The 27,666-nt window shown below is 40.3% G+C and overlaps 1 protein-coding gene across 1 annotated transcript in view; it reads right to left on the reverse strand.

The window, feature by feature from the left end:
* LIMCH1 (LIM and calponin homology domains 1) overlaps nt 1-27,666 on the reverse strand; it is a 181,749-nt gene that overhangs the window by 19,499 nt on the left and 134,584 nt on the right. The window contains exons 15-23 of the mRNA XM_033060793.2: nt 27,062-27,307; nt 25,929-25,964; nt 21,191-21,317; nt 18,278-18,432; nt 17,689-18,088; nt 14,199-14,420; nt 4,848-4,941; nt 2,055-2,221; nt 1,294-1,399 (exon numbers count right to left, since the gene is read on the reverse strand). Of these exons, the coding sequence (XP_032916684.1) occupies nt 1,294-1,399; nt 2,055-2,221; nt 4,848-4,941; nt 14,199-14,420; nt 17,689-18,088; nt 18,278-18,432; nt 21,191-21,317; nt 25,929-25,964; nt 27,062-27,307 (1,553 nt within the window). The remainder of the gene's footprint in view (nt 1-1,293; nt 1,400-2,054; nt 2,222-4,847; nt 4,942-14,198; nt 14,421-17,688; nt 18,089-18,277; nt 18,433-21,190; nt 21,318-25,928; nt 25,965-27,061; nt 27,308-27,666) is intronic.

Here is a 27,666-nt window from a genome sequence, read left to right on the forward strand (position 1 = left end):
CTCTAGCACACTGATGTAAAGGCAGCTACCCTTTTGAGTCTTTGCACGGTGCTTCCATTCATTCCTATTGCAGATATAGATTTTAACGGATTTTGTGAGCCTTTCGATGCTCTATATGCTGTGAACACTAGAGTGCAGCCAAGTGTTTCAGCACCAGTCAGAAAACTGACAAGAGACCTACAACCTGTTACTTGATATTTAGTTTGATTTGCTCTACATAAAATGATACTGTACACAAAGTCTGCTTGGGTAGCATATACCCACTAAAAAAAGTGAGAATTCCATTCCTATTTAGACAATCATAGCGTGGTTTGGGTTGGAATGAACCTTAAAGATCATCTAATTTCAATTCCCTCTGCCATGGCCTGGGACAGTATCCACTGGATCAGATTGCTCAAAGTTCCATCCAGACCAGCTTTGAATGCTTCCAGGGAAGGGGCAACTACAACTTCTCTTTGCAACCCGTTCCAGTGCCTCACCACACTCATTGTAAAGAATTTCTTCCTAATACCTAATCTAAATCTACTCTCTTTCAGGTTAAAGTTTTTATTCCTTGTCCTATTACTACATGGCTTTGTAAAAAGCCCCTCTTCAGTTTTTTCAAAGTGGATCATCTTCAGCAGTTTTAACCTTGAAAACATTAGGCTAATCACTATATCACCTATAGCTTAACAACCTAGGAAGTTCTTATGGAGAAAAAAACCTCAGTTGATTTTTCTCTCTTTCTTCTACAATACCTACATATATGTATATTTAAAATAAATATAAAATCAAACTACCAATCATTATTAGTCTCAAGAAAAACTTAGTCATAAAGGCAAGGGAAAAACAGGTTCTGCATTGCAAGAACTTGTGTTAGGCAGTAGTCAAATTCAAGTATATGGTCAGATATTTATATTGTTCATCTACAAAAAGGAGCTCCACAAGAGCAGCTGAGTGCAGAATTTATCTCCAGAAAATTTTATTGTGAGATAAAGCCAATTGCTAAGTCATTTTCATCTTTGAGCCTCAGTATGAAATACTCATTGACATAATACAGCCTTTACTGCTAGGCCAAATGCAAGTTAGGACTCTCCCTCTGTGTGTCAAATTTCTGCTGTTGTGTTTAAGAGTAATAGCCAGAAGAGTCCTTTTCATCACAGAAGCCACACTACCAATATCAGTCAATGAAACTAGAAAATAACTGTTTTAGCACCAAAACTGTCCAAGTCATGGACTAGGCACATCTCCCTGAACACCACATGCCCATATTCAACTACTGTCTGCTGAGTTTTCCAAATGCTTTTTTCTCACCTTGTAGACCAGAGTTATGCAGAGTAACTTGGCTGGTTTCAGGTAGTTTCTTCAAAAATGGCAGCACTACACTCCCCTTTTCTTCCAGGGCTTTTGCTTTAATCACCTGTTCAGACATTTGGGAGCAGAAAAAAGCATTAAAAAGCAACAGGTTCAATCAAAGGCTTAAACCTTTTCTATTTATTTTCTGAAACAACATTATCAAAGATAAAGCCCCCATGTCCAGAATGACAACAGGGAATTGCAATACTGAAGTCCTGTAAGTAACTGTTTCCTGGTGACATTCACACTGCCCAGCACACCAAAGTCATTTCTCCAACAACATCTAACAAACCAACATCTAACTTACCCAAAAGAGCAGTATGGTCACAGCCATTTGTTACCTCTGCCACCACCAGCACTTGCTCAGCACTTCAAGACGACTAAGAGGACAAGCTCCACTGTCTACACCTTCTGGATACTCTGCCCTCCCAATAGGTGGTGGGACTGGGGTTTGTAGGTTAAGTTGTCATTTCTAGTCTCATCAGTTTACAAGCAGACCCTGAGGAGTTCCTTTTGATGGGGAACTCTCTGATGACCACATGATTTGGCAGTTGAAACAGTCCTTCAGGGTCATGTTTTGAATGAACTCCTGAAGTGACATTTCATGGAGAAAAATACCAATTTACACAATAAACATTCCTGCGTAAGATCTTTCTCTTTTGTTGGTGGTTTTTTGTTTTGTTTTGTTTGTTTTCCCTCTTTTTCTTGCCTGTACATACCTCCTGTGTAGGAGGGAGTGCTGCTTCCTTCTGTTGCTCTGTTTCAGCTTTCTTCACATCTTTCTTGCTTGAAGCAGTTTCCTCTGAAGGGACAGGACTGGGAAGAAATTCTAATCTCTTCACAACAGGGCTGGCACAAGCTGCAGTTGACTTGAATTGCTTTTGATCTAAACCCAAGCCACACATATAAGAGATAATGTTGCAAGGTTAAGGTGCTTTTTCAAATAAAACATACACCTATTTCTTACAGTCCAATTTCTTACTGAATATACTGAATGTTTTGCAAAAATAAACTTTTTTTCTTTAATACAGGAAAAATTAATCTCTCAGAGAAGACAAGACTCAAATAATGAAATTCACCTATCAAAATTTATGTGCTTACATTTGACTTGGGCATCATAGGGCATCCTTCATGGTCAACAAAATCAGTGTAGAAGTAATTTGGAAAGAGTCACACAAACTTTTATTTCAGGCACTCCTCTGGCTGAGATGAGCTGTAACCTACAATGGGCCTACTGAGCTAAGATTTCTTTACTGAAGTTATGTGATGAATCCTACCTTAAGATGTTACAAAGATAAGTAGCTATATGACATGGTCTCAGTGTCAGCACTGGAGGATATTTCAGCTTGCCTGTTTTCACTAAACTTACCACTTCCACTGACAGCATCAGACAACAAACTGCTAACAGGCAGCCTTGGACTGGAATAACCTAGTTGTCATTTAATTCTTAAAGAAAACCAACAAGTTGATGCTGGTTTCCGGGAGAAGACACTAAAAGCACAGAGGTCTACAGCTGACTGACAGCTGGACTGCTGACAGCTGATACCTCCTCTGGAAGCAGAGCAGTCACCAGCACCTCAGCCACTGAATAAGCACTCGGACATCTCTCCAACCTCCTAACGCAGAAACTTCAGATCCTGTCCCTTTTCCAACCACAGCAGCATTGGCAGCTTCTGAATACAGCCCTCTTTGACAGGCTGGGAGAGTAAGCTAAGAAAGAGATGCAGCCTACAACTCCACTAAGAATGTGGACACAAGTAGAGGCAAGAGCTGCTGGTGCCAAGGCAGATGCTCCCTCCTCTGGAGCCGTTCCCCCACCATTAGAGGCATAGACGCCAGAGCATGGAAGTGTTTGGCTTGTACTGAACAGCAGAAGAAGTTGTTTACAAGAAGTTCACAGAGTTTGGACCCCATCTATCCCTCCAAAGCACACATAATGAAAACTCCATGTTACTTTATCATTTCAATTTTTGCAATGCTATCTCAGTTTTCCTTCCCAGACAATATTAAAATTTGCTGTCAATACTTAAGGTTTAGCATTTCTGACAGCTGGGGAGCTGAAGCCAAGATGCCTTTATGATTTGTAGACAGCACCAGCTCATCACTGTTGACTCCTGAGAGGAGAATTTGGTCATTTCATTACAAGACTACACCTTCTACATTACCTGCCAGATGCAATCCAAAATTGTTAAACTATGTACTTTGGCATCTAGGAGCCAAAGTAATTAAGGTAGCTAATGAGCCCTTGCTAACAGCTCATGTGCTTCTAATCTTTGGGGAATGGTACTTCATTGACGTTTGAGGGCAAAGCTCAATTGTTTAAGTCATATTTATCCCCAACAAATAGGAGCATTATGCTTACATACCAACTACAGCCAGAGATCTCATTTACACACCTACTTGACATAGTACTTTTTACTTACCCATACCAAGCTGAAATTTGATAGACTAATTAAAAAAAAACGAACAAAAAGATACCACAAACTTAGTATAATAGCATACAGAAAATAAAGTGGCTACTCAAAGACAGTGTTTCAGAAACACACTTTTGAGGAAAACAGCTTAAAATTCTACCAGCAAATTCCTTTCCCCAGATTAGGAATCATGCATAAAGGCTTTAAGGCAGATAATTAGAAGTCTGCACAATACTGTCCATTTAAAGCCCGTATGGAGACTGAAGTGCCCCTTCTTACTCTTTCTCCCCATTCCTTAATGTTTTGAGGGGAAAAATGTGTCAAACAGAAACTATTACTGACTGGTAGATTCTAGCCTTGCTGCTTTCTGGCAACAGAAAGCTGTGGAACTTGCTCAAATGGTCAAGTGGACAACTCAGGTGCGTCATTTCAACCACAGAATGACAGAACAGCCCAGGCTGGAAAGGACCTCAACAGACCATCTAGTCCTGCCTTTTGTGGGAAAGAGAGCCTAGGGGAGATTCTCTAGCACCCTGTCCACTTGCACTTGAAAAACCTCCTGCTACAGGGGCTCTAACACATCCCTTGGGAAGCTGCTATAGTGAAAGACAGTTCTGACAACATACAATTTCATTTTGTGTCAAGATTACTGATATTTGCAGCATTTTCTAATGAGCCCTGTTGGTACTGCTGGTGATGCTCCTGGCAGATTCCTGACACAGGGTGTGCCTCAACCCAGGCCCGTAAGTGAGGAAGGGCAGGGGCAGTGGTGAGGGCAGCAGCACACCCACCTGGGGATGGGCAGGGGCAGGGTTAGGGCAGCAGCACACCCACCTGGGGATGGGCAGGGGCAGGGTTAGGGCAGCAGCACACCCACCTGGGGATGGGCAGGGGCAGGGTTAGGGCAGCAGCACACCCACCTGGGGATGGGCAGGGGCAGGGTGAGGGCAGCAGCACACCCACCTGGGGATGGGCAGGGGCAGGGTGAGGGCAGCAGCACACCCACCTGGGGATGGGCAGGGGCAGGGGCAGGGTGAGGGCAGCAGCACACCCATCTGGGGACGGGCAGGGGCAGGGTGAAGGCAGCAGTACACCCACCTGGGGATGGGCACTCCAAGGGGGCAGGTGTCTCACTGCTGGGGCTGGGCTTGGCTTGCAGGCTGTCAGCTCCATCCAGTTCCACCGGGGAGGCCTGGAGAGAGGAACACAGCATGGAGTGAGTACGGTGGAAATAAAAGTATGTGCTAGTTCCTCAAGGCAGTGCTTGCTGCTCCTTTGTAGTGTGCTCAAACCACATCAGTGTGGAGCTCAGCAGGGTATTGGGGAGAAGGTTTCAGAGCAATATGTGCCCGTTTGGGTACTGAATGGCTGTGCTTTAATCTCCTTTCAAATTGCTCATCATCAGGCTTTAATGTGGTTGGTTTGGAATAGCTCCTACAAGCTTTTAAAACTGTAGGATGTCTTGGATTGTGTTAGCTGGAGATAAGCATACATTTCACCCCTAGTTTCCTCTTCCAGAATAACACAAAAACATATGCATTAGTGAATAGATAGCACATACTAGGGTTTGGAAAGTGGCAAAGTAATTAAATACTTCCTTTATTTCACGGTTGTCTAAACAATTTGTTATCTGAAGGGAAAAGCCAGAGTTGGTATTAAAAGTAATGAAATACTTGAAACACTATTGAGAGAGGACTGAAAAAATATGGTGAGACTGTATCAAGCCAATAATTTAAATGCCTTTGAAAAGCAAGCTTCCTGACCTGGACAGGGCTGTTGCAGAGTTAAAACCATACTGTCAAAACAAGGGTAACACTTCAGCTTGTCTGTTCAGCAGCTTTTCCAAAAGGCAAATCAAGAAAAATCTGCAGCAAAGCTATCAGCCATTGCCGATAGCTAGCGCTCCTAATTCATCCAAGATCAAGCAAATGGCACATTCAATGGAGGAAAACAAAAAATGTGGACTACTTCTAGAAATAAAAAGTAACATATTTCAGAAATAGCCTATTGTAGACTCTCTTTCCTGTCCTACTCCCACTCCTCCATTTTCTTAACAGCTGCGAAAGAGGAAATTGATGAAATTTCCTCTTTTCTGCAGGCAGGAATCAGACCTCCACCTATTGTATGGATCCTATTTCCTATCCCTGCAGGGACACATGAGCCTATGGTCCCTTATCTGAATGCACCCCATGAAAAACAGACCTGGGCTCTCACAGCTCCAGAACTGGAGACATCTGCTGGCAATGCCAACAGGATGTCAACACCTGTGGACACGCCACAAGGCTCCAGGGAACTTTACTTCTGGCAAAGCTTTTGAATCCCTGCCTCGTCTCCCCTCTGGAAGGAGACACGCTCTCAAGAGTGGCAGGAGCATGTCTAGGAAGATGCCCTCCAAGGAAATGGTGCAGACTGGTGTGGGGGCATGGCTAGGGCCAGTGACCCAGGCAAGCCCAGCAGGCAGCCAGCAGCGCTGGGAACAGGAGAAGGGGCCTGCAGCTGCCAAGCTCAGCAGGACAGGCGCCAGATCACAGCCGTGAGTCTCTAGAAGTGGCAGCGCTTGCTGGGGCTGGCTGTCTGCCATCCTTGCCACTGCTGCCACTTTCCAGGGCACCCTCACCTCTGCCACTCAGCCTCTGGCCCAGGCAAGACATGGAGACACATCTTCCACTTGCCTAAAAGCAGTTCTTGAACTGGATGAGGCAGAAAGCGAAATAGAGTCTCTACAAAGGTAACACTGAAAGTTCAGGACTTTGTCTCTACTGTATCCACCCGTGAATGAATGCATCTATACCAAGAGCGAAGGAAGCGCAGATCTCTCCCTCCATGTCTCACACACTCTCAGGAGGGATGGTCACTGGAGATGAGGCACAGGCTAAAACACTGCCTCAGGGAAATGTTCCAAAGACTGCAAGTCCTGTGCCCCAGAGGTTTATCTCTAGCACTTAGTTGCTCTTTTCCTTCATATAACCCACCTCTTTCTCCAGTTCTTCTGGACACCAGCCTGGTGTGTCACTGAGAGTTTTCATTGCAAAAGCCCCAGCAGAATTGTACTGCAACTAAAGAAAATTTCCCCTTCAGCCTCAGTTCTGGCTCCTGATACAACAGTGGCCAGGGGAGAAACTACAGGAAATCCTTCCCAACCCTGCTTAAAGCATTTATTTTCTGCATGAGGACAGGCAGGCCAGTACAACAGGCTAGCCAGATAGGTCATGCCATATCTGTCCTCAGAAGTTTCCAAGATTTGAATGATCAAGCCCTTAGTGACCTGTTCTGATCTCAAGTCTGATCCTGTTTTAAGCAGCAGACTCAGCTAGAGACCTACAACCTGAATTATTCTGTCATTCTACAACCTACAAAACTGTTAAACCTAAAAAAATGGCTATTATTGAGAGTTAGGATTTGCCCTAAACAAGGTAGTTTTCACATGGAAAAGCAGGAGGCTCCACACCCACTGGTCCAAACCACAAGTCTCCCAAAGAAACTGTTGTAGATTCAATGATTAATTTTTAGATTGAAAATATTTTTGGTAAAACAATGGAATTCACCCTTCACTATCAAAAAGGAACTGTCCAAATTGAAAAATTGAAATAAATAAATACATTCTACCTTAATTTTCACCTCAGGGGCTTTAAAGCTATAAACTGTTGTATTCCCAAGGCCAATAGAGGAAGTGTGAACTATTATACCCACGAAAGTCAATTGCTGATGTCAGCTGCTGTTGGAGAAAGAGCACAGCCACAATGGCCTCTCCAAGGGGATAAAATTCACTGTTGCTCAGTGAATGCTGCAGTGATGCATGATGCACAGACACGATGCACTTGTATCACCTCTGGGTCTAGAGTTACCTCAGGAATCTGAACATGGTGCTGTCATGCAGCTGTCCTTCACAAGCACAAAAACCAAACCTACCCATAGGCTATATCCAGGAGGTCGAACCAGGTGTAGACATAGATGTTATTTATAGAAAAAAAGAGCTACTACTTGCTGCAGGAAACCTGACTTTCCAATGACATGCTGCAGAAGTTCTGTTCCTGCTCACGAGACTTGACTCTTTCTCCTCTCTCTGCTGAGCAATTAAATGCTAGTGACATACAGCTAAAAATATAAAACTGATTAATAACTAATTTATAAAAAAATTAAGTCAACTTCACTGGGGAACTCTCTTATTTCCACTAAATTTAATTCTATTTATAATACCAAGTTAATGTACTATTATCCAGTATTTTATCCACAGGTATATGATACACTTAAGAAAATTCTTGTGCTGATACTATTGATAAAATATCTTTTCTACCACAGACTATCACACTTCACATTTCATAAATATTTGTAATCAGATGATGATGTTATCACTGAACATAAAAAAAAAGGCATACATTTCTTTATACCTAAGAGGACTGTATTTTGACTGAAAGACTCAGTAACCTAGTGAGTGACATTTCTGAGGTGATTCAGTTTTCTGAGGAGATCTCATGCCTTGGGATGAAGGACTGGGTAGCCTCTCAGCACCCTTCTGTCATATGTGTTTGTGTGGGAAGAGGTCTCTTTCTGCAGGCCACAGAGCCATTCCAAACATAGGATGTGCAGCAGGTCACACACCACCACCACAAGCAATGAAGCCTTCAAGAGGAGTATGAAAAACCTCAGTGCAAGGGGGCTCTGATTATCTCTGCCCACATATCAGTCTGGTGTCGAGACCGTCCTACTAAGACGTCTAAAAACTGAAGAATGCTGTCTACTTGGACAGGTGTTTTTATTACCCCATGCATCTGGATGCCCGGGAGTTAAAGCAAATCTTAATTGATTTAACCTTAATTCATGATGAAAAGTTAAATATTGCGATGGCAGTTGTGGTTATGAGCACATCAGTAGCGAGGACGAAGCAACACTGGTGTTCTGCTAAACAAAGTATCCATTTAACAAAGACACAAGCACAAGCATAAAGTGTTCCCAAAAAAATGTGAAAATGAAAATAAATTAGTTCAGTTTTTGCAGATGGGATTTTTTATCACATAAACTAGAATATCAGTCCAAGAATTTTTTTAAGACCATACAAGCCAGAAATGGCCATATTGACTACTGCTGTGGCAGAACTTTACACCCTTAATCAAACCCTAAAAATACAATAACCAGAAATACCTACCACACAAAATATCACAACTTCTGCAAGAATACAAACTCCAAAGGAAGTTACAGTAGAACTTTATTAATCCTTCTTGTAAATTAAATTGAAACATAGCTCAGTTAACACTGCTTGCAGACAAAATAATGTGAAATATTGTTATTGTACTTTCTATGAAAACAGGACAAAACAAGCTGTCTAGAAACAATGAGAATGCAGAGATATCAGAAAGAATCAGATTAAAACTACAATTTAAATTCTGTAAAACCATTCAGGAATTAAATTGGTTGCAACATCAATAGCCACATCTAGAAATTGTCTGACAAATCACAAAACTTCTGTGATTCGAATTCTACTCAAAATTTTTGTACAAAGACTTCCTCATCAAAATTAATGTTGGCAACTGATGTGAGTGATAATGATGTCATAACTTTGGGCTACCACAGCTTAGTTTCTTGCATGCTATGCCAGATATAGTACTACAGCCAGAGCACAGGTTAAATCATCTGCCAGCTACATAATGCTATACTCAGGCCAGCTATTTACAACAAAAGATCAGGGTAATCAGTAACTGACAGAGAACTCTTGAAAATGTTGCGAGAAAGTGTGAAGTATTCCTGATAGTCATTGGAGTTATTACTGCTCAACTGAGGTGCAAAATTATCTTCTTTCACTGACAGACACTGAAACGTACATGGCTGGCGGAAGGACAGGAGATAGGCATGTTATATGTTCATAACCAAATACTGAGCAGAGTTCCCTTCTAGCTACTTTGAAGCTTTGCTGCTCGCAGTTCTCATCCTACACCTTTTTCCCTTTGGGTAGTCCAGCCCTCCGCGCATCTTTTCATGTGTGGTTCAAGGCAAGGCTGTCAATCTGGAACAGACAGACTTACTCTGAGTGTTTCTCATAATGAATCAAAGAACAAAGACTTGCCATACTGGATATGTACAAACCAGGATTTCAGCCCTGCTCTCCTGTAGCTTGGCCAACAATCCTCAACCACAAGAAAGCTTATACTTTAATCTCAGTTCAATCAGTGAATTTTTCAACATGAAGGAGAGTGTTACTTGGATATAGAAAACAAGTGCATTTTGTGCCAAGCATGCAGTGAGTAGAAATGGACAAGTTTAAGCTAGCTAGAGAAAAATTAAAAGAAAGCTGTCTCTCCCCACCACCACCACCTCACCCTGATCTTTTTTAGGTTGCTGCCTATATTTATTTTTTTTTGGTTGATCAGAGCAAAGTTATAATTAGAGCTATAGAAAGCCAATGATTTCTAAGTGCTCACATAAAGATTGGTTAAAATAAAGTGATGTTACTTACTTACTGACAAATTAATTCCCCTACACTAAAATCTGCACAAAAACTGTTCTAAAACAAAACATTTACTTTGCCAACTTCTGATTCAAAGAACTAGCAGATACAACTTCTCAGCATTTGTAGTGTCCATCACTATTCTGTATAATGGGAAGAAAACAGCCTAAATGGCTGACAGGTAGGAGGACCAGGATGAAGAGATGATTTTCACAATATTGCTGGTATTACCAGTGGTTGATCAGTTTTTGGACTTGTGCCCCAGTTTTTCTAACTGCATTGAGAGGTATAGGTATGCTTTACCTACCACCCCTCACAGCACCACATTTCTCCACAAACACCAGTGGGATATTTTCCTCCTGTTTATCCTTTTTAGCCTTTAATCATAGCCAAAATTTCATAACCTACTTTAAGCCAAGGTAAGACTCTTGTAAAATCACTAACACACTATCTATACCTAATACTCTAACTATACTCTAGAGATATATTTTTTGATAATAATTTTCTTTACTGTCCTGCCTACTTGCTGCAGTTCTTTGCATCACATTTCACAGTAGATTTAGGCAGGATGTACGTAAGATTCCCAGTCAGTCTCTGACTGCTGAACATTATTTGATTCACATATAGATGTAGTCCTTCTCTTGTCAAAAAGACAACTGACATTGAGGTCTCACCCACAGGAAATGATCTCTGCGCTTCCCTAGCTCCCCAAAAGCCTCAATGGTATTAGTGCTTTAAGTGGTGCAACTTAAATAAACTCCAGGCCAAAAGCACTGCTGGAGTACAGTTGCACAGCATCTTCCACTGTTGCAGACAATGCCTGAGGGCAGCTAGACATGCAAACTAAGTCTACAGAAGGGACTTCAAAGGGAAGCCTGCCAGGCTGAGAGAAGACAGAACTGGTCCATTTGACAGATGAACTGAAACAGCAGCGGAGCAGCCCTGCGAGGGATGGAGGAGGAGGAAGGGACATGTAAAGAACAGGAAGAGAATCAGAAGGGAGGACAGGAGTGCCATAGGTAAGGTACATATGAAAAGAAATATATATTTCACAACAGAGACCTGGAGCAGAAAATGAATGAACAAGACACAAAACCAACCAAATCTACATGCAACTAGAGGGTGAAAAAACAAACCCCTGACTCACATTTCTTAACAGAGGAACTATTGCCTGTGAATCTTATTCAAAGCATGGGAAGCTAACAAGAACTGAATCAATAAAATATACAAATAAACACAATGAAAGCAAGTTTAGAAATGGCTTTGAAAATATGCTTAATTTGTAGAAGTTTTCTCAAGACAAAAGAGCTTTAGTGATTTCTTCCACTCTAGACAGCTCTTCTTCATCTCAGCTGCTTTTCTATGCCTGTTTCTGTCATTTTCTCCTCCTCTTCTAGAACATCAGAAGGGTTAAGGCTACATCCCTGTTTTTTTTTGTGGGAGGTGATAATGGAGGCTTTCAGAAGGCTTCCTTACTTCTAAGAATGTGTAGATTGGAAGTCCCATCCCTGGAGCAAACATCAAAACTCTTTTTCCCTTCTGGAATTCTGGCAGTGACTGCTAGATGCAGTATCCTACTGAGAAAGAGGTCTTGTTTTATGGGGAGTGGGACATGCCCAGCACGATTTTACCTTTCCTAATCTGGATTCTCAGCCTTCCTAGGAAGGGTTATATCCTTCAAAGAGCAGTTTAGCCTTTCAGGGTATGCAGATGAGGCTGACATTGTGTTAGTTGTCCAAAGTCCAAAGTAAAATAAGTACAGGGAGGAGGCTGAGTGAAGTGAGTCCAAGGTAGCTGTCCAGTTCTTGCAGATAAGGCTCCAGACCAATTACATCTATATCAAGCTGTGCTTGTCTGTGTCCCTTAGCAAAGAAGCCAAGCATCAGTACCATGCCCCATCTCTGTAACCTGGCATCAACAAAGCAAGTTGTTGGTAGTGTTGTGTCCTGTATGCTCAATAGCCAAGTTACTGCTCATGCCTTTGTATGAGGCATGGAAACCTGGAAAATTACAAAGAAGCATCTGGGTAAAGAGAAGTAAACATCCAGAAGAAATAGAACCGGAAGTCTTATTATAGGCTGCCAAATTCCCTTCCAGCCACAGGCAGATCTCCTTCTCTTCTCTCTCATCACTTTCAGTGCATTCCACCTGTTTTTCCATGGAAGATCCCCTTCAAAGTAGTCTGCTCTCCTTGCTCTGCCTTTGACATGCTTAATACACAGACCTTTGCATGAAGCTGAAGTGCCAAGGGTAATTATGATGATTTGCACTACCAAGTCACATTGCTGATGGAATTGTGAGGCTAGTGATATAAAAGTTGTAGTTAGAGCACAGACACTCTGTCACTAGCACCATTTTGGCACATACATTCTCTCTTGTAGGCATCATCAAGCGCATTCAAGCTTACAAAGCAGGAGCTATTCTATAAAAGTCAAGAGTCACATGGAATCTGAGGAGTCAAAGTCTTCTGCCTCCTTTGCAGTATCACCACAAGAGCTAAGAATTGGAAGGAGAAACCAGACACACAGAAAAATTTGCATTCAGCTGTCCATTTCATCCTCAAAGCCGTAGAAAGGGGAGGATGAGAGGGCATCAAACAGATACAAGCACACTCAAGAACTGACAGTGACTTCTGCTGCTGAGTTTCTTCATAACTCTAACTAGGCCTGAAAATCCTAAAAAAGGAGACATTAACACTTTCACTAGGTTACTTTTCTGATTGTCATTGAACTTCTAATCTCCAGCAAGCTGAGGTTCTTTATTCTCCAAACACTCCCATTACCTGCTCTTCTGCAACAGATGTAATGCTTACCTGGCTTTTCCCTCACAATCAAATTGTTGTGACAGAAGCAGCCTCAGCTCTGCTCTCCCTGCAAATCATTCACTTTTGACTCAATACCAGATCTCTCTGACAGGATCAAGTCTGTGCTCATGGCACACCCCAGTCCCCATGATTGCTGCAGGCTCCATGGTTTGGTTGTCCATAGCTAGAGACCAGCATTAAGCAGGGGAATAAAACACAAACCCTTTCTCATGAATGAGCCATCATGCCCCAGGACAGATCTTTGCCTGCTCCCTTTTATCCATCTGGCCAATGGCTGGATGAAATCTGAGATGAAAGAAAAAATTATCATACTACAACTCTCACCACATCTCAAATTCTCTTTGTTGTTACACAGAAAAAATGGTGAGAATTCCCTCTGCTGTCACTTGCTTGCAGCCCTTTTACACGCTCTCTTTGCAATCCTCTCCTTATTTCTTGTTTTATTTTTGCTATCTAGTTTTATTACAGTTTTGTAGCATCTAGATGCCTGCTGTGATGTGCTCTAATTTTACTCCTGCCTTTTTCTCTTGGGAAGAGGGGGAAAGAAAGATGAAAAGGTAAAATTAATTTGTTTCTCTGATAAGGCAGTTAAGAAGCATGTTGGCCCCTCTGAGCATTTCAATAGCTTATCCCCTTTTCTAATGTTTCTGAGAGGGGAATGAAAACCAAATGCTCAAAACTGCCAGCACATCCACATCCTCTTTTGAAAACTGAAAACTGAGACTAATTATAATGGCTCACACAGTCCAATTATGTTGCTGATCTAATCAGCTTACATTAGGAGAAGTGCTGAATAAACCTGCACAATGGCTGGGACACTGAATCAATTTCTCCCTGGCCCAGCACATTTAAAGCATGCTTACCAGTTGCATGACATCTGGAAAAAAACCCAAAACAACAACAACAAAAAGACAAAAAAAAAAAAGAAATCTCCCCAAAATCCCCAGTGGCTGCAAAAAGGTTTTTTAATCTTACCCTCCTATTTTTTTTACCCACATACAAAAGGAAGAAGCCTTTAATTTACAAAGGATTTGGGGTTTTGTTTATAGTTTTTTCCAGGTCTGGACACACCCTTTTGAAAGAAGGCAAACACAGGCACTTGGGTATCATTAGTTAGTGATTAAACACATCATGAGACAGAAAATTGGCAAAGAAAGTAAGGCTGTTTTGTTCGTGTTGGTCTTACTGTTGGCTCTTTGTGCACACTCTGAGTGGCAGGCCTCTGTAAACTGAGCTCAACACTTGGGGGGTCCTTCTTCAACTCTACCGGGGGCTTGTCCCCTCTGGCTACTCCATCAAATTTCAGAGATCTGGTTGGTGAAGGAGTAAATATTACTGTTGTACATTCTTTATCCTTTTCTTCCATGCCGTTGACATTTTCTCCATTCATGCTGACTTTTCCATCTACCTGCAGAATACAGTTAAATAAATATGCTGAGACAAGTAGCATTCAAAGGAATTCAGGAAATCAGGAGTTCAGCGTGATACTACAATCATTTATACAGTCTGTGTTATCAGTGTGGGATGAAGCCAAGCACATATTTCATTCAACAGGCCAAAACAGAAGAAGAACCTATGACCCTAGGGGGCTCATAAACAAAACACAGACACAAGGAAATAATTTTTCTGGATTTCCTGGTTTCTCACATTCCATTCTCTCAGTAACATACAGACACCCTTTGTGTGCATAACAGATCAAAGGATGTTTTAAAAAGATCAATTTTTGTGTTAAATTTAGACCACCAAAACTGCTGAGTTTTGCATTGCCGTATGCAAGAGCCAACTAGGTTCTCCAGGACTAATTATGCTGATGAACTGCTTATGTACCTCAATGACCTCACCACAGTATTAGCAGTCTGTGCTTTTTTGAAGCACTGTCATGTGAACTTTGAAGAGACAGGAGCAGCAGAGTTCATCCACTTGTTTCTTTATTGTTCATAATAGGGAATCAAGGCACCAGCAAATAAAACTGGCCATTTCACTCTCTCCATAAGGCAATCAAATAGATTAGGTGTTTTCCCAAAAATTTACTTCAGGCAATCTGCTTGAAAAGGGGAGTGTGGAAACAGTTTAACTACCTTTTTTTTCTCAGGGTCAAGCTGGCTTCGTCCTCTGCACTGATACAACTTCTTGGCACTTTTATACTGGAATTTCAGAATGGAGGTGGCATGTAAAGACTCCCTTCTATTTGAAGGGCTCCTTGTAGAAGCATACAGGAAAAGTCTTGCAACAGAGAACTCACTAGCCATTCATCTCAAGAGGGTCCAGGTGGAGAGAGACCAGGAGAGGACCAGGTCTCAGTACCACCACATTGCTCCTGCCTGGCCACAGCACAGATGTTTGTTTACAGGCCTGTCAGCAGGTGTGAGCAGTAAGGAAGGCTTTGCTATTCTGTGCACAGAGATCCTGCCTTACTTACTGAGTGAACAGCTTGGATACCTCACTAGTGGCACTCCAACTTAGTTTGTATCATCAGCACCAAGCTGAGGGCAAACTCCTTCCACTGACTTCTTGTACATGTGCATCCAGAGGCTTGTTCTTTAGGAGCATGATTAAGAGACCATCTCTGAGGTGCTGGGCATCCTTAACTCTTCCAGATATGCAGGAAGGTGGAGGCAGTTAGCCCTTGCACAATCAGCTTCACCACCTGTTTCAGCCCTCCTGAGTGTTTTTCAGATGAAAATGTTCCCTCCCTTTCCATACTGACACAATCCACTTAACACAGTACCTCTCTTAGGGTTTATTTCCAAACACAAATGTGAGCAGGAACTGAGCCCCAGGTCTTCTGGGTCTGTGTGCTGGATTATCTGCTGGAGAGGCAGGTTATGAAAGATCTCAAAAATAAAAAGCCCAGGAAAAAACTGGCAGGCCGCACCATCCATTTCAGTGTTTCTGTTTAGACTAAGACATTTTTCTATTTATATTAAGGAGGAAAACCAAGTTTTTGAATGAGCAGGACAGATGCCCTGGCTGCAAAGTTCAGCAAACATACTTCATTCCTTCTGACCTGGAGGAAGTCAACATATTGTCACCAGAGCAAAGAATCATTGAGAGACTGGTGTTTCAAGGGAAAACAACGCTGCAGCTACATGTACTAGGGAATAATTCCTACTGAGACACATCACATTTTTTACATCATGTGAACAAGATTCAGACAGATTTTTTTGTGGTGGCTCGTGGCACACAGGAACCTTCATGGGTTAGTTTCTTCCCATGAAACTAAACTCTTTAATGTGAGTTAGTTATGCAATAACATTATGGTGAAACACACACATATCTTGGTCCTCTGATGAAAAAAGTGTCAAGGATCAGGAAAAAACCAAAGATACACAATTCACTGATACCTAAAAGTTAACTATGGGCATACCAACTGAGGTATAAGAGAAACAGGAATTATCAGTTTCATGTTTCAACTAGGAAACTAGGGTGGGGTGTGGTTTCCACATGAGCTGGGACAGACTTCAATAAATTATGTATCACAGCATACTTTTTTCAACAGCTATAAAAAGCTGACTTATTTTTTAGAACATAAACAACCTGAATACGCATGGTAGCAGTGCTACTGGGATATCAGCAGGGCTTCAGGGCCCTGCAAGTGAATGCCACTTGCAAAGTATGAGCAATGGCAGACAGAAGGGAACCCAAACTCTAGAGGCTGGGGACACCCATGCCATTAGGTTTCACACTGCTCACAACATGACTACTATGAGACTTGGGTAAGCTCTAATTGTAGTACAGGCATTGTGAACAGCAGATGTTTTCGAACTTGACTTACTCTGGTCAGTTATTTTTAATACATCCCAGTTCTTTGCTTTTTCCATCATTGGTTTAGTATCTTAATCCCTTTCTCCACAACCACCCAGTCAAAAGATACACTCCTCATATTTCATCTTTTGGTTTCAGAATATTGTTTCCTATTCTCCTATCCTCTTCTCCCACAAATGTCACAGCTAACTTATTCCCAGCAGCCTTGCTTTCATCCAAGTTCTCTTACTTCTTTTACTCTTATGATCTTTGCAGTTCTTGTGATCCAACAGGGCCTCTCCACCTCTCCCACCATTAATCTCCAGTTACCCTGCTATCCCAGTACCAACTTGTTTCACTGAACTTCCATGTACAACCTAAATCCTCTCTTTATGCCTATGAAGCCGATTTCCCCATTCATCCTTGTTGAGAATCATGTTTAAGATAGAGCATACCTTTGGGCAAGCTGGCTCTTGGCTCTGAAGGAGTAGGGACACCCTTGTTCGGGTATGGCAAAAATCAGATCCCTGACACAAAAGTCAGTTCAGGTCTTGCTTCAATAGCCAGGGCCTCCACACTCCCTGCATCTTCCATTTTGTTCAGAAACAAAAAACAGGACCACATACTCTTTTCTAAAAACTTTCTGAGGAAAAGCCTTACTTCTTTCTTAAATCTCCCCTTTCCCCAAAAAAATTTAGCCTGAGGAAAAATGACCAGCGCAAATATTTCAGTCTGAAGAGGTCAAGATTCTATGAAGACTGGTAAACATGAAGAAACCACTACACCAGGCAGCACAGAGCATGAAGCTGAATTTTATATCAGAATGCTACCACCATTTTCTACATAACTGCATTAAACATTTATATGTTCAGATGGCTTAGTCAAGATCTCTTTGCCTCCTGGTTGCCTTTGGGGCATGTGATGTATCCTACCTTAAAGTTCTTTAAAACTTCCTGTGTATTTTTGGGTTGTGAGTAAGGCTTGGGTGTCAGCATAGGCACAGCCTTGGAGACATTTTTGCTGGGAGATGTGCGTCCTGTTGAACTGCTGGGCTCTAGTTCAGTGGTGGGAACAATGGTTGCTTCAATTGTGGCAGTGAATTTTGGAGCAGGAAGTGACTGTTGCCTTAAATATCTCAGAGGATTTGGGTCTTTCAGTGGGGAATTTGGTTCCACTGAATGGCTTCTTTCCAGAATTTTTGGCATCTGCAGACGCTCAAGGACAGCTTCACTGATAGTGAATCTTTCAGTGTACTGCTGGAGGATGCTCTCAGCCTCCTCCTGTGTCTTTGCATTCTTGTACGCCTCGTGAAGCTCCCGCTCCCTTCTCTCTCTGCAAGGAAGACAACACAAGAGAAACCATCACATTAACACTGGAAATCACCCTCATTTCCTCTGCTCCATCAACATCCTCCCCTTTCCCCCACTCAGGTTTGCAGGCATGGCTGCCCACAGTTACCTATCACCTATGGAGCACACAGAATTTTCAGACATGCCACTACACTGCAGGAAAACAACGTACTTCTCCTCCACGATTTCTCGGTAGGTTTTGATGCTTTTTCTGCGTTCACTCATTCCGTCTCCAGCCAATAACCTCTCCATTTTCTTTCTCTCAGCCTCCTTTTTAATCAAATCCTGTGAAGCACTCCTTCGACGACTCTTCCACCGAGCCAGGTCCTGTGAGAGAAGGAAGGCACCTGAATGCAGAGTTGCAAATAACTAAAAAGTGGCCTCAGGTAACAACAAACTCAACCAGCTGGTTGCAATACTTGTTCTTGCCTGTGGACTAGGCTCCCATCACCTGCAGGCAGCCTTGTTTATGTCAATGACAAAAGGAGATCATGCCATAAATGAAGATGTTGCCTGAATTTTCTGATAACAGAAGGATATAGCAAGGGTTTCATAGCTTCACTGTTTAGTTTGCTTTTGGCAGGACATTTGGCCTAAAAGGACCAGTCAGGACACGCTTTCACTTGGGCCAACACTAGGAACACTAATCACAGAATCTGATTCCCCAGAAAAATTAAGTTAAAAAATTATGTTTGGTGAAGAATTTTTATATATATGGGAAGTAGGGTCTCATTGGAAGAATGGATGCTGCTTCACCATGAGCTACAGCTGCACTGACAGTCTGCCTTGGAGAGCCGATAGTTCTATACTTTGCCCATGCTATCAGTCAGCTATATGAAAATATGGTTGACCCATGACATTTGGGTTTTTTGATAGAATAATCCAGTGCAGCATCCAAATTAAAATTCTTCATCACGGCCACCCTGCAGTATTTTGGATCCAGACGTAAGCAAGAGAGGTTAGGGAGTGATGTGGCTCATATCTGGCTGGTGTGAGGGATGACAGAGTAAAAAGCCTATGGTTTGTATCCAGCTATATAGAGATGACCTTGTTGAAAAAACGATCTCACTCTTTTCGGAATCTGCCTGCCTGAAACTGTGCAGAAGATTGACTGAATCTGGTTCTCTGTCTTTTCTGAAAAACTAGCCTGACACTAAACAAGAGTCACAGGAGGAACCTGTTATGGGCCCCTATGATGTCCTGCATCCTTTATGAATTCACAAATCCTGGAGGATACAGAAGCAAGATCTTTTTCACAGTACAAGTATTACAGTAAAGAAATTTCTAAACCGTAAAACATCTTTGCAGCCAACTTGCAAAGGAACAAAATTTAAATGTATAGAAGTAACCAGTGCAGAAAAGAAAAATAACTTCCTAGGAAACTGAAAGGGAACATTTGCCAATTACTTTTCAACATCAAGGGATGAGTATACACATTATATTTCATGCACTCTAACAAATTTTGGTTTTAATAAAACCCAGATATTCAAAACACATACTCATTTAAATGGCTATTTCACTAATTACATTGTTTCCCAAATATTTTAATTGCATTTTTACTGGTAAACAGCAGAAGGTATTGCAAGCAAAACTTATTAAAATCAGGAAAAAACATCATTACATTTAATTTAACTTAAAACCACAAATTATTGATGTCACACTTAAGGGAATGTTCATTGAAGTACTTCTTCACATGACCTACATATATCAGTCTATAATCCTCCTTCATGAAACATTGGCCTAATAATTTTCCTCAGTTAGTAATTATTCTCATTGAAGTACCAAAGCATTTCTTTATTTTGCTATTGTCTACTGCTTGGAAATTAGTTTTTCATTAGCAAATTTTCAAACATAAGCCCTCTTCCTCTTTTCATAATTAAAATCCAGACATGTTTGTCTTTTCCAGTTCTGATCCTTTAGAATAACAATAATTTTTAAAAGCCATGAAACTATTAATTCTTGGCAAGTTTATAGCATGGGTATCTAAAATATCAGCCCATGACACATGTCTCTATAAAGCCCTCAGAATGCCAAGGACATTCTAATAAAGGTATTTTCAGTACATCTTCAGAACTTTTAGTTCATGGCAGAAGGTGATGAGGGCTTGGAAAATGCAGAAACTTTAGCTCAGAGGATTTTCAATTCAACAGCAGTGTATTCAAGCTTCTTGAATGACTTCGGATTTATTCTTATCTCTGCTGGGAAATTATGACTTCCCACACATAAAGACCTTTCAGCTGAAGTCCTTCATTGTTCTACTAAAAAAAGATACTTATTAGTTGTATATACAATTTGATTTTAACTTTTCCTTAAATTTTCTACCAAAAACCTCTCTAAGGTGTTTCACAGAAGCTTTCCTTGTAATGAGAAACTACCATACCTGAAGAGATGTGTTTTATTGTGTTCTGGGTTTTTTTAAATTAAAAACATTCCCCAATTCCTCACTTAAAACCAGCCCTTAGGAATGAACAGAATTGAAACTAAAGCTCCTTACACTAACTTACCTGCAGATCATGTTTTCCTGTCCTTGCTAATTTTCTGCAGACAATGCCAAATGCCTGGACAGCTTAATAAAACGCATCAAGGAAAGAGGGTTTGGAAAGGCCTTGTAAACCAAGCAGGGTGTAGCTAAAATGAAGTGCCATTTGTTTGCTTGGACAAGATGGAAAACATTACCATTTTCTGTTTCTATGCAAATTTATTAAAGAAAAGGCCGACCTATTTATTCCCTGTCCTACTTAGTCTTGTATTTTGCCACTTTGGACATTGACTAATTAGAAAAGTTAGAGAAGTCAGCAGTTAGAAGTTGTTCTTCCATTTTTAAACCTAATAATAGTTTCTTTATATTTTTTAAAAAAGCAAAATACCTGGTGAACAGGCAGAGGGACTGGAAGATCTTGTATTCTTTGATTTACATCAAATTATGAACTGCTCTGCTTTTAGCAACAATCCACCAAAGGAAAAAAAACTCTCCTGATTATTTTAAGCACTTGACAGCAAGTGCAGATTTAGCAGGTTGTCCTGTTTTTGTCCAGCTGGCTGGCCCCAGTACCTGCCAGCATTGCAGACAATGTTGTATACTCACATCTTGCCATCTGGTCTCATCCTCTTTCAGCTGGTTGTGTATATTCTGCAGCTTCTCATGGCGAGCTTTGCTATGAGGCTGAGCCACAGCTTCTTCTTCACATCTCATGTCAAACATGCTCATACTCCTAAACAAGGGGAAAATAACAACAGGCCCAGTCTTATTTAGAAGCTTATATTACTTCAGCTTGTAAGAGCTGAAGCCACATGAGGGTGCTACAGCAGAATCAGACACCTCTGCTCTGTTACAAAGCTCCCAAAAGCAGCAGTCCCCAAGACAGGCTTGTTAGCATCCCTATGGCTCCCACACAGTACTTCAGGCATTACACTCCTCAACTTCCCATTTTGTTAATCAACCACAACTTTGTCTCTTGCTAAGAAGCACTACTAACTTTACACTTCCTCTGATAGCTCTTATTAAAATAATTTTATCATTCAGAACATTTTACTTTCTGAAGATTTGTGCCCAATGGGTTTTCAAGATCACTTTGATTAACACCACAGATGGAAGTTCCCATTTCAGGATAAAAGAAGGCTTGAGGAGTACATCAGGGGCAGCATGGCTAGCAAAATGCTATTGCTACAAACCCAGAGAAGTACACTAAGTCAAAATGCATGGTACATTCTTCCCTCTCCTTTCCTTCTCTCCCTGCCTTGAAGAAATCCAATACTACCAGCACCAATTTATTAATACAGCTAGCCTAACAAGGAAAAGATGATGTCCAGGACAAAAAAAAAAAAAAAAAGTTTTTTTCTCTATTTATGTCTCTGACCTTTGGAGAGTTAAAGGAAAACAAAGGTTATGGTTTGATGTTATATATCTCCTTCTATTATATAAAGATCTTCACACAAAGATAACATGCTTACTACTCCACCTCTACCACCTATTATAAATAAAACATGACCTCAGTTGTGCCATTCAAAGCAAAAAAAAAAACTTAAAAGAAAGCCATGCAGTTCCACATGAAGTGATTTCACAGCAGTCCTCAAATGATTACCTGCAGCTTTACGTGAGCCAATAAGCCAACTATCAGGAGAAGCACCCAATGAAGATAAAACTGTAGGCAATTGTGTCCACAGTAATCAAAGTGAATAGTCACAGAAAGCTGTGCATATATTTATGAGCCAGCATTTGCATTCAGACAAGCAAAGACAGGAATGCCACTCTCAAGGAAAAACTTGAAAGGTCTGGACAGAGTATGGAAAAGGACATACACAAATTCCATCTTCCTAAATAGGTATTCACTCAGAAATGAAGGACAGAATAAACATCCTATTGCCTTTAAGCAATACAATGAAGTTCATATATTACTGTGCTTCACTCTTTAAACAGAGTGATGAGGGTTACACTAATTTGGGTTTTTCTGTGGGTAGTTTAAAAGTTTCATTGTTCAGGATTGGATTGGAACACGCCTAAATAAAAGAACCTAAAGAGATGGCAAGTGTCATTGTTTTGTAAAACTTAAATATTAGTCATATTTTGCAGACTGGTGAGGTAAGTTGGGAAATTATAACTTGCAATAAAGTCACTCTTACAGGGTTTATTCCAGTTTCAGAGCTTTTGAAACTCACACTAAGAAAGCCTTCAGTGTTCATCGTTTGATACCTTGTGCCTACTGGGTAAAACTGGTTGTGTAGCTCCTCTCTTGTACTCTTTCCTCATGTCAAAGAATTTTTCATTCACATGCAGTAAGAGAAAAGGTAAAACCTGAAATGTTGTTACTGGTTCTAGTAGAGTGCATGACTACACACTCTCTGCCATTTCGGATGGAAGAATCTCGCCTTTCTAGCAGGAGTACCTGGATTTCCTAAGTAAATCTAATGTTTGTTCCCTGAATTCATGCAGGTCTCACGGGGTGCACAAAGACAGCAACAGGTTTTATAACTATTAACAGTGCAGTAAAGAAGGTTCTCTGGAAAAAGCTTTAGCCTTGGCTAGGAGTAGAACTATACACTACAACCCCAGATGCACCTTCTACTCCAGCAGTCACCTCCTGCTGCTGGGCCTTCATTGTCATGGATAAGCAACTGGGTAGGTTCAAACTTCAACTCTGCAGCAACATGTTATTCCACAGCAGTACCTTCCCAAGACAGCAATCTGAAGGAGTCCCATCCCAAAGCCCTGTGCTCCACTCTGACCAATATGTAGTAATCATCAAGGAGAAAAACCTCCTTTCCTGAGGACATGGACAAGGCCATCTGGAAGGTCTACATCAACTTCTCTGCCTGACAAGTTCATCCTCAGAAAAGAATCAAAGAGGCCAAAACTCTGAGCTTCTATCAAAAGACACTTTTCATTATGAGTCCCACATAATTTCCTCCTATTTCTGTCTTGTATAATCTACAAATGGCTCCAGACAATCACTAACACCTCCATGAACAGAACTATATTCACTCCTTCCTCAACCACATGCTGAGCCAGCAGGCATGTAGCACACAAATAGGCAGGGAATATGTAACTGCACCAATTGCACTTGAGCAGTTTTCAAGTTCATTAACTTTCTGCCATTAGAAAGCTCTAGAGATTGTGTACAAACTGCCCTCAAGCAAGAGGCCTTTTTGCTGACCAGTGTACCAGAGCTGCAGTTCTAGCAATGATCTGGGAAAAAGCAGATAACAGATAATGTATTTGGGATGTTGGGATTTTCAAGCTACACTGCTTTACTATCACAAATTACAATTGTTCTTGTCAGCAATATCAGGCAGCAATTTTTTTTTTTTTAACAGGTCTAAAAAAATTTTGGATTAAAAAAATCTGAAGGACTTCAGTGTTTAGATTAATAAATTTAAAAGTGAGAGATAAGGTAAAAAACCTTTTTATGAGACTATGTTAACAATCTTCATGTAAGGCATTTATCATGTTGCTGCATTACCATTTTACAGTCACACTGTAAACTCCAACAAAACATAAAAGATGACAGACTGGCTCAAAATCAGATTCTAGTAAAGAAATACTCAAAAATCTCAGCTCACTATGAGCCTAAACTCACATTGGACTATCATGGTACCACCAGAATTCTCTCTTCCGGAGATGGGAATGGGCCTGATCAGCACCAACACACTAAGTAATGCCTTTTCTGAACCCTGAGACAGACCAAGGCTGATGACATTATATAGTTTCCTCTAACTAGCAAAGGGAACTTTGACAGTCTAATAAAAGAGTCCTTAGTTTTGCTGCTGGAATAAAGAACATCTAGTCTAAGACTAAATTCAAATGACACTTTTCAATGGGGACTTGACAAAAATTTAAAAAGTATTTAAAATGTCGGTTCAATTTATTTTTCCTACTTGAGAACCAAGTTTTACTAGAGTCTTCATAAATACTTTGTTTTCAGTAGGGAAAACACGGTCTTACTTTTATAGGAATTTAAAAAACAGTATAGGAAAATGGTTGCTCTGTAAATTGCAGCACATCTAGAAAGGATGACAATGAAGTTTGAACATTAATTGTTTTGCCTTTTAAAACAAAATCAGAATCAGCCTGGAATAAGCAACATAATTTGTTGATTGTAGCTACTCTCACATTATAACATCAAGCCCATTGCAATGTCTCTTTGAAGGCATCTCCATCTACCTTCTCTTGTGATTGCATTTAATACAGACATGCACAGATGAAAAAATCAATCATATAAGCATATAAGCAGGCTTTCTGAAATAGTTGCAATGTCCCCATTGTTAAGTATAGCACTTCTATGTCATATTGCTTTTTTTATCTCATCCCTTCATTTGACTGGACAGATTCCTGCTGCTTGAAAATGATCATGTTTACTCTGTAGTCAGAGAACAGAGACTTTGCTCAGCATAAAGGTATTACAGAACATATAGATAAACTTAGTTCATGATTCTAAGCTTTATCATTAGAGGGAAAGGTTTAAAATTGTATGTGAGTCTCTGCCTATATTCATTATAAAACTCACACAACTCTCCATACTGTTTCTATTTTGGGATTTAATCTGGGAGACAGAGAAGGTCATGTGCATTTCTGTGAACAGAAGGAAATTAAAGATATTATTAAGTGGGTGGTGCCCAACTATTTCTCTTCTAAATAGCTAATACTTCCAAAGAACTTTTCAAATGACATTGCATACTATTCTGTACTAAAGTTTGTATGCATACATGAACAATTAAAATTTTTGAGTCTAATAAATGTCAGTTCTACTCATTCTATGAAAAGTAATGCATCAAGATGAAGAGCTTAAAAATTGAAATGTAGTACATTATTAAACTAAACCTAACCTGGAAGGGATTGAATGTAAAGTTTTTAAAAGAGATTAAAGGCTCAGCTGAAGATGTATGTGCCTGGTAATTTTTATGAAGATCACAACAATATTATTTTGCTTTCGGATTTCTTTATTTCTTCCTATTCCTCCTCGTACTTCATTTTTTTCTTCAACACCCAGATTCAACCAAACTCTCTTTACCTGTAGCTGATTAGAGGCAATGGAAATTCAGAAGAAAACCAAGACAAAATAAAAGATAAAAAGAGGAAACAATACTTTAAGCAACAGCTGGACATTAGTATTAAACTTAGTTTTTATGAGCTTTTATATAGAAATTATTTTTAACTGCAATGTAAGCCATATTGCATTCCATTTTTCAGTGCTGTCTGAAAAATTTATTTGCCAAAACACTGCAAAATAATAATGATGCATCAACTGCATTTTAAATTAGTAGAAAGATGGGAAAGCATGCAGTGTAAGTTGTTTAAAACAGAATCTTGTGAACACAAGACAACTTACTCTGCGTCATCAGACACAGCAGTTCTGGGGCCGAATCTACAAGACCAAATATAAAATTAGATTGTGTGTAAATACATTAAGTAGTAATTGCAATTGGACCCATATAATTTGCACAACTGGCACTTCTACTAGCGAAGCTGACCAAAATAAAACCATATTGTTCAGGGATTATGTATTCATCGAACAAGACTTACCTGGCTCATCCTGAAGTCAAACTACATGAGAGCACCACCCTTCCCTCCTTAAACACATACTTAAACCCCACATTATAAAAATCTGCTGAAGTACACCCAAAATGTGTATAGAAAATAGTTTTTGAAAATACACAATGTTTTAGCATTTACATTGTGCCATACATGCAATGACTGGAGACAAAACTTAAGTTGCATTCCATAGCAGTGCTTAGTACCATTATTACTGAAGTATGAAGAGACAAATATTATAGCGACAAAGAGACTCACAGGATTTCCTTTTTCTTTTTGTAGGTCTTGCTTTTGTGTTTGGGGATTTATTTTTTTGTTGGTTGTTTTTCAGAGATTTTTGTTTTGTTTTTTCTTTGTTCATTTGTTTTGTTGTTGCCGTTTTTGGTTTGAAGTTCTTTTTTTTGTTTTGTTTTGTTTTTTTGTTTTGTTTTTTGTTAGTTGGTTTTGGTTTCTGTCCTCAAGGCGGGAGAGTATAGCTGGAAAAAGTTACTGGTAATGCACTAACCAGAGGCATTCACTAGAATTATGGTCTTGTTTAGAGCTATGCAAACCACATATTTATATCTGGGATTTATGATAAAAGAGCATAAAGTACAAAATTCAACACTACCACATTTCTAATCATGAAAGAAATAGAATAAACATCTCTCAATGAGCAGAGTCCATTTTAGTATCTCCTCTTCATAAACTTTTCTTGCAATTCGACATATATACTGTAATCAAACATTCCTTTCATTTAGGTTTCAATTAAATCTTTTTAAAAAATCAAAATAAAATGCATTACACAACTATTCTTTTTGTTTCTAAAATGTGCATTACTGACACACAGTGTTTTAGTTGGGACTGAAAACACACCAGGCAATGCACACTCTGAACTGTGACGTGCACACAGGGGTGTACAAGCTGCGTGATTCACACCAGAAAGCTCACGTTTGCAGATGTTCATCCTTGGATGAAAGTGTTTCCATTTTGTTTTCCACAGGAACCTCCTGAAGCTTAGATGTTTGACCAAGGTGGACTTCATTGTGGCCATCTTCAGCCACTTGGGCAGTACTAATAATCTCATCTTGTCCTGTAGGTGGGAGACTGTCCTCCTGCCCTTGCTGCTGTTCTTGTGGTGGTTCTACTGCAGGTTTTCCAGAGCTATTAGTGTAGACTTGTGGACATTTTTCAGGCCTGAGTGAGCCAAAGGCAGTAGTGCAAAGGGATTTATTAAGCAATATTTCAAAAATCACAAATACATAATGAAAAGTGTAACTGTAAGTTAATAAGAACACAGCCCTTAGAAACCCAAATAACTAACACAAGACAAGCTAAGTGAGGCAGGAGCAAAAACCATAATTTTAAGAATCAAATGCTTGCATCATTTTTTAAAGTCAGAAAATAAACTGTCCAGAACACCATTGAAATTTAAAATAATAAGTCTTTTCAACACCAAGTCACTGTTTAATTCTATAGTAGATGAGAGGTTTGTTTTCTCCTGGCAAAGACGTAAGCTAGTTTTTCATCCATGTCTGTACAGGTGCATGCATATC

The sequence above is a fragment of the Catharus ustulatus genome, chromosome 5 (genome assembly GCF_009819885.2).
Source record: "Catharus ustulatus isolate bCatUst1 chromosome 5, bCatUst1.pri.v2, whole genome shotgun sequence".
Lineage (NCBI taxonomy): Eukaryota > Metazoa > Chordata > Aves > Passeriformes > Turdidae > Catharus > Catharus ustulatus.